The sequence below is a fragment of the Centruroides sculpturatus genome, unplaced genomic scaffold, assembly GCF_000671375.1.
Source record: "Centruroides sculpturatus isolate CEXI.00-Female unplaced genomic scaffold, Cexi_2.0 scaffold4, whole genome shotgun sequence".
NCBI classification, from domain to species: Eukaryota; Metazoa; Arthropoda; class Arachnida; order Scorpiones; family Buthidae; genus Centruroides; species Centruroides sculpturatus.
Genome location: NW_019384444.1, coordinates 389132 through 400934, shown reverse-complemented (window position 1 = coordinate 400934; position 11803 = coordinate 389132). Strand labels below are relative to the sequence as shown.

At 34.4% G+C, this 11803-nt stretch overlaps 1 protein-coding gene across 1 annotated transcript in view; it reads left to right on the top strand.

The window, feature by feature from the left end:
* LOC111620250 (LIM/homeobox protein Lhx5-like) overlaps positions 1-11803 on the top strand; it is a 69639-nt gene that overhangs the window by 47350 nt on the left and 10486 nt on the right. Inside the window, exon 4 of the mRNA XM_023362146.1 lies at positions 4460-4923. Within this exon, the coding sequence (XP_023217914.1) occupies positions 4460-4923 (464 nt within the window). The remainder of the gene's footprint in view (positions 1-4459; positions 4924-11803) is intronic.

Genomic DNA, 11803 nt, shown 5'->3' with positions numbered 1-11803 from the left:
TGATTATTCCGTTTTATATGAATTCCATGTTGTACGAGTCACTTAGATTTTACAAACACGTGAACCGTTCACAGCCCGGCACGCGTATTTGTAAAATCTAAGTGACTCGTACAACATGGAATTCATATAAAACGGAATAATCAACAGTGTTATAGGGGGATCGACTTGTATCTGATGCTGATCTTGATACTCCTCATCCTTGAAGAAAAGAAAAATAATGTTAAATGCGAATTTATTCGATTATAACCCTCAAAAATAAATTTTTAATTGATTTATTTATCATCTAAATCAATTTTTTAAGCTATAATTTCCATTTATAAACCTATCAATTGATAAATTTACCCGATACTTATCAACATCAACATCATTTAATTAGCAATTTATCCGTTCTTTTAAATATATTTAACTGCAGTTTAAGTCAGAATTTATGCATTTGACTGGCCGAAAATTGTTAATTTTATATAATTATATAGCGATTGTAACTCTTTATGTATGCAATATATAATTTTTTTTTTTTTTTAAATTCTTAAAAATCTTTATCTAATTAAAAGTAATTGTTAACCGAATTAACTTCGAGAAAATGCAAATTTAAATGTCAAATTATAGGAAAAGTTGTTGTTTATTTGAATAAGCATCGTTTCGTAAATAGTATAAATGATTAACATGGTGTCTATATTATGATGATGATTAGTATTTACATAATGGAGATCTTTCATGCATATATTTATAGAAATGGATTTTGTAAATAAATAAAAGTACAATATTGTAAAATAAATAAATTTACCAATTAAAAGGAAAAATTGTATATTTTTTTATTATTATTAATTTTTAGAAGGGAAAAAAATCCATCGTTTTCTTCGAATGCGTTAATTTTAATGCCTTTTTTTAGGGTTTAAATTAGTTAATAACAAGGTGACGAAACATTTATATAATTTATTATTATTATTTTATTTTTTTATGAAGAAAAATAACTCAATTATGATTCGCTTGTTTTCAAATAAGTCAACAAATCGAAAACTGGAAATCTTTTCGAGGTCGAATCCACCCCAAGGAAGAGCAAAACTATTGTATATAAAGTAGCTTATGCCCGTCGCAAGGTGGCTAAGGTACCGTGGGAGCCAAACGACCTGCAGTACCACCCTCCACCTCACCACTCCCGTCAGCATGGCTCTGTTCCCAAGCTTATCTCCGGAGCTTTACTGAGTCATGGGATGGGATCGACTGTCTGACGCACAGTTCTGTCTCCAAACCACATGCATGGATCCCCCTTTGTGATTTACGCATTGATCCGAATGTAGAATGGTACACGAAAAAATCTCGAGTGTGGAAGTTATTAATGAAGTTTTTATCTTTGTTTTAAAACTAAAAGTTAACTTAAAATCTTAATACGTTCAAACTTTTTACTATTTTTTCCCTCAGAAAAGTAAAAAAAAAAAAAACTTAGAAATTCTTCGTTTCTAAAATTTATCAAAGATTTTTCATAAGAATTTTCCATGTTTAACCTTTAACCATGCTGTTTAATTTATAATTTACTCAATCTCTAATCATAGACGTGCCATACCATAACCATGGCCAAGGAAGAAGATCTTGAGCCTACCTGATGCATTAACATATTTGCTTGATGCTGAATGGCTTTAATGGATTAATTTAACAATAAATATGTTAAACCATAACAAAAACTTTTTGTAAATCTTCTAGCTTACTGATGCAACAATCTATTTTCTTGATGCTGAACAGCAGTTTTATTAGTAAATATATTGGTATTGAGCATCAAGCTTAAAAGCATTGGAGTAATTCGTGTGTGATGTATAACTTTGTTGTGTTTAAATAATTTTTAGGTATTTTATAGTGCAGAAACACTAACAGATTTGAATTTCGAGTTTGTCTGAGTCGTAAGGATTCGATATATTTAATTATTCAGGGATTTTTGTATAGGAGGATCAGTGTAAATTTCATAATTTAGTAATCTTTCGTGTTAAATAAGTACAGATTTTTATACAGACTTGCATTTTTGATGGAGTAATTTGGGCTACTTTGCAATAATACTCTTTTAATTTTCATATATTATCGATTAAGAAATCATTCTGTAGCATCGAAGTAAAGGGAGTGAGCGAATTCGAAAGAAAAAAAATCACCTTTGAACTTTGGTCGACGTTATGTAGCATTGGCTCAATGCGAAAGGAGGAAAAAAAAAGGGAGGGGGAAGAGAGAATTTGCACCCAGTCCGAGTCTCGAAGTCTGTTCCCACCTGCCACGCCACAGTCGAGTTTCCGGCAACCAATCAGATTGGCTGGCGAGTCGCGTGCATTACTATGGCAACGCTCCCCTTATCGTCGTGCGCCATGCGCGATCTGGCCAGCCTGCCATGCTTTATTCATAGCGGCTGCCTTATCGGAGGTAATCCGTTACGGATGGGGGAAGTCGCCCCCATTCTTCCACCCCCGACCCCTGCGGTGGACTATGAGGGGGAGGTGGAACCGTTTGCGTGTTGCGAGTGTTAAACGCATTGTTCCGTCTGTTAGTTATGAACAGGCAGGCTGTGATCGGGAATTGGACGTCTCGTTCCACTACCATTCGATAAATAAATAAATTTAAAAAAAAATCACAGCGGGCCTCTCTACGCTTAAATGCCGCATTTAAATGTCACGTTTCTATCAATATTAACATGCGACAAGGCTTTGAAAATGAATGTTAATAAGAAATCTCGTACAAAAACGTATTATCAAAGTGAAGTTTATTAGAAAAATGTGCTTTAAAATGTGCTTTGAAAATTCCATGCGGCTCTAATGACTCTAAAAAAGAGTAATTAACCAAATAAACATTTTCTCGATAGAATCGCTTCTTTTTGAGTTCTTCTTCCCTTCGACTTTGCAGCTGACCGATCTTTTAATATAACACATCGGTACATCACAAGTTACCTTTTGAAAGGCGGAAGAACCACAAACGATTCATGCAACTTTCTTTCTGTTTCAGAAGCGGTCGGACAATTTATAGATGGTGACAGCTTTGTTCCCCGCATTCTCCCCTTGAGATTACCAAAGCGAAACCCAGTTCTGCAACCGAACGCAGCAAATGATGACAAATTAAGGTCTCAGTTCCACCCCTCTCGTTCGCTATCCTCCCATCCTTGTGTCATACCGGTTTATGATTCATAAACATGTCGTTTGGACGACAGAAAGGGAGCTTTGTGCCCCGACGATAGCGGTAAGATTCGTTGGTTGGGGTCATAGGGTCTCGATAACACCCCGGGGAGGTAGTTCATGGTATTATCTCAGCCTCCTAAATCTGTTTCCTCCAAAGATCAATGATTTCTTATGGACATTTTGTTGGTATTATAGAGATCGGTCATGGTACCATGTGCCAAATGCTACTTCTAAGGTTCGAACCAGTAAACTGTGATGATGATGCTGCCAAAAGTCAGTAAGAATTTCGTAAAAAAATATAGAAAAATACGTTGTTTATTATAAATTTCATGTGTATTTTTGAGGATTTATAAAGATTTTTTAGAGTATTAAAATATAAATTGGTGGAAGAAACTAATGAAGTGAGGATATATTAATGATTGTCTTATAACGATTGATCAATGGGCACTTTGAATTGATTCGTCTATATCATTTATTTATAGGCCAACAATGTCAATTGATTTTAAGACTTTTTAAAGAGATTTTACTTAACTAATATTAAAATTTTACATTCATAAAATCAAAAATATAATTTATAAAACATTATTTTTCACGTTCTATTTGTTGCGTGGCATCATCAGAATCTCGTAATTTTCCTTCCATCATCCCTCTAAAATAATAAATTTTTCACAATTTTTATCTATTTCTTTAAAAATTTCAAACTTTATTCTAATAATTGAATACTTTTTATAGAAATTTTTAATTTAAAATGCAAAAAAGTAACGTTTGAAGTTAAAAATAATAATAATAATATATATATATACTTTCCGACTCCTGTATTGATGTATGAAAGCAAAGTAATTTTTGTATCTTGTGTAATCTGATAATCTTTAATTATAACCTTTATAATTCTTAAATCAAACATATTTTAAAAGTTTAAATAAATTTGTAAACGTGGATTTAATATAAAGACACATAACAGAGTTTTTTTTTTAAAATGATTAAATGCCTACTTAAGTAGGGAAAGATGAAAGGGAAAAAAAAGAGTTACAGTTTTATTAAATGACCGACAAAAAGAATTTTAAAATATAAGATCCATTGTCGATAACATTCTGCATTGATTTAATTTCCAAAACTGCATCTAATGATTTTCTTTTTGCTCCAACAAATCATTTTCCATATCTTAAGGTCGCTTGCCGCGAAGAAAGTTTGTCGCTTCGCAACCGAATTCATTTGCATATCTAATTTTTAATTAACTCGCCGTCATTTCTAATTTAAGCAAACTAGAATTTGAAATCTCTGTTTTTTTTTTTCTTTTTCTTTTTCTCTTACAGTAGTGATGGCCAATTCTCCATCGGATCCCAACGATCTAGACGATGCAATGGATGGTTCCATTGATCCAGACTTAGGTCCAGTTATCCGCGACACCGATCGAGAATCTAGTGTAGAAAGGGATCTACATAACGGAATGGTGGTCACTGCTCCCGGACCTCCACCTCCCAGTGCCACCATCAGCCCCGTCGGAGCCACACCGGGTTCAATTAATAATGGTACTAGCGGAGCGGGAGGAGGTGGTGCGAATAGCGACAGTGTAAGTTCTACCAACGGTCAAAATCAAAGTCAGGCTGTACAACCCAACGACGAAAATCAGCCTGGGACTAAAAGAAGAGGGCCTAGAACAACCATCAAGGCCAAACAGCTGGAAACATTGAAAGCAGCCTTCGCCGCAACTCCCAAACCCACCAGGCACATCAGAGAGCAGCTGGCTCAAGAGACGGGCCTCAATATGCGGGTTATACAGGTAAATTATTTTTTCAACCGCGAAAACGTATTGCATTTTTATATATTTACAATTATAAATAATAAAAGTTTAGAAATTTATTACATATTATGAAAATTTTTTTTAAAGTCTTCTAACAATCCACTCAGAAACCATGGCTACGTATTGCAAAATTTAATCGAACGTTACGCAAAATTCGCATTTATAATGTCGTAAATTAACTTTAACTTCTTTTAGTAAATTTACACTCAGCATATATCTTGAAGCAGATTATGCAATCATCGAATCTTCACCGGTTCGGATAATCTCACTTTAGAGCACGGTCCGGTCGCTGTTATGAATGTGTAAATGAGACATTGAGTTTTCTAGTATCTCGGGGCGAAATATTGCAAACCAGGAACTAACATCGTTGGCGTTAAGCTAGAGCGAACAGCGGCTCAGATGTCACCATAAATCACACACAAGTGCACGTTAAATATCTTGCGTTTGTACGAAGCCAGCGACTCTGCCTCCGTGTATCGTACACACTAAAGTGTTACTTAAGGGCGTTACTGTGCCACCGTGGCAAGTTAATGGCATTTGGAGTGAAAATATCTAGCTTCATTCTGCTTGATTGAGACGTTTTATCCCACGGATGAGAACCTTGATTGAAAATGAATGCGTGTCTGCGTACGTGCATTACAATATATTGATACTTCAAGAGGGGGGGTTTGGTTATTAAGAAGCGCGCAGAAAAGATGTCTTTCACAAAGAAAATATCGTATAAAATGAAGTGAAATCTATCTTTAAAGATTGCTCTAAGTTATTTTTATTAGTTATGTCTATGTTTAAGACATCTGAGCGATGTTAAGGGGGTGTTTTTTATAGTTCTATTAAATCTGCGCATTGATACGCTGGGAAAAAACATTTTGGTAGAAAATAAACTGTATAAAAAATTGGTTGATAGGAAGGAGGAATGTACAGAACACTTATCTACGTATAAGCCGTTATCGCTAGAGTGTGTCACCGTTTCTCCTCTCACAGAATACAATCACTTCTTCCTAGTTTCTATCTCCAGTTATAGACAAGACCAGAGATTTACTATAAATTCTTATATCTACACCTATATCATTACTTTTGGACTCCGTTGAGAAAAGGAAGTTGCCTGCAGGTTTTTGGAAAACTCTTCGTTTCGAACGAATAGAAGTGAGACAGAAAATAAGAACTTTGCTGAGTTGTACTCAGACGGACGAGTTCTATATCCAGGCTTCACTTCTTTTTCCCAGCTTCGCTCTATATAGCTTGGAATCTAGAGCTGGGAGTTGGATGGAGGGGAGGAGAATCGATGCCAGCAGCTTACGACGGCCAAAGGTGGAATTACAAAGGATCAAGAGAGACTTTGGAGCGAGCTCCGAGCTGTCTGCTGCGGCCTGGGATTGGAAGAGTCCTTCTCTTTATTCCCGTTCGGAAATATCGAAAAACGATTTCCGGTGTCGGTCCGAGTAAGCTCCATCCCTCTTGGGGGTTCCGACTGGTGAAATGGACCCTGGGGTCCCGATGGGTCCGAAGACCTTTTTCGCCTAACGTCCCCCTCAGGAATTGGTGTTACTTAGTAGTGAAGCAACTGCGAAAGTTTTTCGAGCTCCTTTTCCTTCTTCTTCTTCCTCCTCCTCCACCTCCTCTTCCTACTCCTTTTTTTCAAAATAAAAAAAAAAGAAAAAACTTTTAAAAGAAATTGAAAAAAAAGTCTGATTCTTCCTTTTGTTTTGATTTCCAAAACTCAATTCAGTTTGAACACCATTCAGATCAAACCTTACACTCAGGGGTTTAGACGTAACCCCCTTTTACCTCTATTGTATCAAACAGATACAACACCTTTAACTCTTATTTTGTAGCGGTTCAAACATCAACTTTAACCTCTAACACAACAATTTATCAAGGATAATTGTTTTTTTCTCTATACACCTTACGAACACTTTCAAGCAATTGCAGGTAGGATGAAGATCTAATTGATACATCCATCCCATTCGTCTTACCAACGTTACTGTATTAAAGATTCTTTTTTTTTTCCTGGTATTCTATCAAATTGAAATCTTTTGATTGGACTTTAGCAGTGTGACAAAAAGCTCTCTTTTGTTGAAGAGTGATAGTAGTGCAAGAAACCAGCCCTTGGGGAATTGTTATTTGAAGTAAAGGACACTCCAGAAACGATAGAAACACGGGTAGAGGAGTTATAATGTAAACGTCAATAGACATGTACTGCTTTTGAAGAAGGAAAAACCGCTCTCCATCCTGCGATCGATACAACCCATCTGCTCATTACTAACCGACATTCCAGCAGCTACGCTTCTGCTTTTCCTACTGAAGGTCTCTTGGAATAAAGAGAATTTGACTAGTTTTGTTTATATTTTTATAGATTTTCCATAGTTTTTTTTCACCCCTTCCTCGAGTTCGAGGCGTTATCGTAACGATTTGACTAGGATAAACTGTCCTATATGAAAATTTAATTTGTCTTTTTTTACTGTAAATTTCTATATTTTCTATGCAAAAATGATTTAAAAACTGAAAAATATATGAAAATAGCTCACTAAAATATCATTACTTAAGGTACTTTTCGTGCTTTTGACATAAATAAAAGGTATTTTAAACCTTCAGTTTCAACTGAAAACGTCATTTTGTCGATTCTATTAACGAGTTTTAATGGAGAAAATAAGGTAAATCGTTTAAAATTAAAACACGATAAAAACACTGTAACATACTCCTCACCTCATTAACATATTTTAATCCATATGCATCACATCATTAACGTCGTGGTCAGCATAACGCAGCATTGTTATTAATATATAATTTGTGAATCATGGAAGGAAAAATTGACCTTTACATACGTAAAAATTCACGCAAAGTTAACGTAATTAACATATTATAATTAGCTCATATCGGTTTATTAGCATAATTTATGCAACATTAGAAAACGGGGGATGGAACATACAAATGATTTTTAAAAAATAATAAGAATTGAATGATATTTTAAACATAATTTATACAGAATTTAAGAAATTAATACGAAAAAAAGAAAAATTCATAATAATTTATGTATAGAGAGGATGAAAAAAATATCATACTTTTCATTTACTCGAGAAAATTTATTATGATTTATTCTTGAAGGGTGACAAGTCGGAATAATCTTCAATTTACAGCAGACAAGCTCATTAAAGTATAATCTACATTAAGCCAAGGAAAATTTAAATGTAGAAAGGACAATAAAATTCTTCTCGATATATATATATATAAGATGCCTTCTTGACTCGGACTTAGTCACATGGTGTGACAATGAGAGAAATGTCCACAAATTCCATCACAAACATTCACAGGTACAGTACAAACGTTCACCCCAAGCATCTAGAAATAGCCAAAGCTACAGTTTGGCAGACGGAGCACGCATTCCAATTTATCTTAGTCTCTACCCTCAACTCGTCTCTCACACATACACACACACACACACTCCTCTCCAACATGTAGACCATAGACCTATGCAGGGAATTCCGTTGCATGTTAGGTACTCTGATACTAGTTTCATCTCCAGAACAGAAAAATACCAATGGATATTATATCCTTCCTGAAAAAATAAGTTTTTTTTTTTTTTCCTTTTTCTGCAAAGAATTCTTACTTGAATATGGATGTTGTTTAGATAAACATTGGTTACACTACTTTTATATTTCTGTAAAGAACGTCAGGAGGAAGAGGAGAGAACGGAGGAGGGAATTAATATATATATATATATATTTTTAAAAAAATGTTTTTTAAATGTTAAAATATACGAATTTTTATGTTTTATTCTGGAATTCTTTGCTTTTAAAGTGATGCTTAATGTGTTTTAATGTTTAGAATAGAATTTTAACTGTATGTAGAAGCATCAACGTGTGATAAATATGGAGGAGAATATATTTATGTTCAACGTATGAAAGGGTGAGAAGATGTGTTTGTATTCAACGTCGGAATATAGAGAAGAACATGTTTATATTCAACACAGAAATGCATTTATGCTCAATGTAGAAAGGCATGTTTATATTCGACATGAAAAGTAAAGAGATCCGTCCATATTCTGCAGGAGAGAACGAAAAAGGAAGGTAGAAATGTGTTCAACAAACAGTAAGATGTTCATCAGAAAAAGCATACTAATGTTCAGTGTACAGAATAGAAAGAAAGTTTATGTTTTAACACGGAAAGGCATTAAAACATACGTTTATGTTAAACATATTTAGCTTGTATTTAGCGTGATAAAGCATAGTTATAATTATTAATATTCAGCATAAAATAATGCTTATATTTAACATTAAAAAAAATGTATAAGATTTGCATATGTTAAGCATAAAAGAATGCAAAACGTAAACAATAGAAACAGGGCTTTTATATTCATCTTTAGAGCCTATAGATTGGGCTTTTCTACACCGAATATAAAGAATGTAAGGGTCCTATTACTAATTTAATTCATCTCGTTATCGAAAATAAAAAGAAACGGAAATGACGTAGGTGTTTGAGTATCGTTATCTTTACAAAGACATCGGGTCGGAAGACCTTGATTAATTTGAACGGAGATGACAAACAGAAACAACTTTGCCACCTACAGATTGGTTTTTGTCAATATGGGCGAGGCTGTTTGTACGTCACTAAGGTTCACTTATCAAATTATCGCCTCTGTTTTTACAGTTGTCAGTATAATTTTACACTCATACGTCATTTATGAAGGGTTGTAAATGTCGTGACGCAAACTATTTAAAAGAGAAGTTGATCGCGCGAGAGATGTTTAGAGTCAATGTTGCCAGTTTCTTTCATGATCCGATGATTCATGAAAGGGGGAAGAGAGAAAAGGGAAAAAAACAAAAGAAAATACTAAAATAATCGAGTTTTTTAATTCTAATTTCGAATCGAAATTTGATATTGAGCCACAAGATGAATGGACTTGGTAAAGTATTTTGGCTCTACAAAAGAGACATTAATTCGCTCCATTAGTGTGCTCCGTTTTTGATTTATCGTCATCTAATGGGCGGTTTTCTTGTTTAATATATGCTTTTCTTAACGATTTTTCGTTCAAATATTATTATGTAGAGGTATCGGAGTCGATTTTAACCATCTTTGGTCTTGGTAGTCACATCAAAGGAACATGACTCAACTTCCATTTTAGCCAAGATCGCTATCATCAAACTAGCGATGACGGTCAGTTGGGTGCGGTTCTTTTCTCTTCTAACACATTGAGTATGCGTCATATCCGTCCACCATTCAAGTGTAAACGAATTTTAAGAACTTAAAGGTGCTCTTCTCCGTTTAATGCAAAGGATAGTCCAGTTATGTCGGATGAATCATCTTCAAAATTCTGTTGGTTGAACGTAGGGATTTTAAATGCATTTCTGTTTAAAAAAATTCTCCGAAAATGTATAAATTCGGATGTAAATTATTTAGAATTTGAATAAAATCTCGTTTAAAAGTGTAAAAAAGTTAGAGATCGGAAGTTTGATTTAAAGCAACGAAGGGATGTTGCTTACAACATCCCTTCGTTTTGAAGGGAACCGTAAGCATAAAGAAACGATTACATTTGAGTTGAGCCCATTTTTACGATCGTTCTTGGTGATTGCATTCCCTTTTTTACTAACTCCAATTGTGAGTCAGCTCAAGTTTGAGAGATAAGCACCCCATTTTTCCTACCACACCTCCTCCTCTTACGCTACAGAATAGAGAAATCTCTCCACCTCTCATACATATATACATAAATATTTATTTAATTTTTTTTTTACATGGAAAATTTGTCATTTCGTTCATTAACCGGTTGACGATTTGTCGTTTCTCCAACCTTGAACGAAAGATTCCGAACGGTCCATTCGATTAAGACCATTAATGGAGCGATTGACTGTGGCGAAAGCAAGGACACCCCATATTAAGTCACGCAAACTTCTTTTCCAAGTATGGAAACTCATCTCTCACGCATTCTACCAATAACCTTACTAAAAATGTTCTCCTAGCCCTCCTATTGGTCCTTAGTAAGGGATAAGGTTGAGCTACGACCAATGAATACGCCCGATATAAAGTGAGTACCCCCGTTACGTGATAGAGAATAATGATGGTAGCCATCTTTAAAAGTAACGTTGGGTTCATACGTGGAGAGAAATTACGCACGTGCGATGGGCGTCGAAAGTTCATCAAGAAACGCATCAAATATGCACGTGATTGTATAAAACGTACCAACCAAAAATTTTCAGAGGTTTCTCCCTGTCGAGGTGTGGTATTAAGGAACGTAATTACCTGTCTTAAGTGACGGATACCTTGTGCACACCTGGCCCACCTGCCTCTCGAAAGAAGAGACCGAGGTGCCAAGCCCTTCTTTGATCGCATCCCCAGGGGATTTGGTGCATTACATGAAACGACATTTTAGAGCTGCAACATGTCCTAAGTTCGTAGCCCTTCTATCCAAAATTACCCCTCCTTTTTTCTCAATTTATATCTATAGAAACCCTTCATCAGCCTCTTAAAATCCTTTATCTTTTCCTCATCTCTTAATGATACTTTTACTATATTTGCAGTGTAAAACAGTAACATATAGCATGATAAACCTTTATGTAATTAAATATATATAATTCTACAACCGTAGTTATTATTACTGATTGAAATTTTAATTCATATAAGTGAAGTAGATTCAGATTTAGAAATTAAAATTAATTTAAGAGTTAAATTTATGAAAAAAATTACAAAAATCTTATATTTTAACACTAAAAATGAATGATTATAATTAAATAAATCATAAATTTATAAAGTTTATGATAAAACAAAACATTATTTTCGAATATCGAATGATTCTCTTTACTTTTTTCCTTCAGCATCTTTAAATTTCTTCATCATCTTCAACTCCTTCAAAGAATTTTCCGATTCTTTA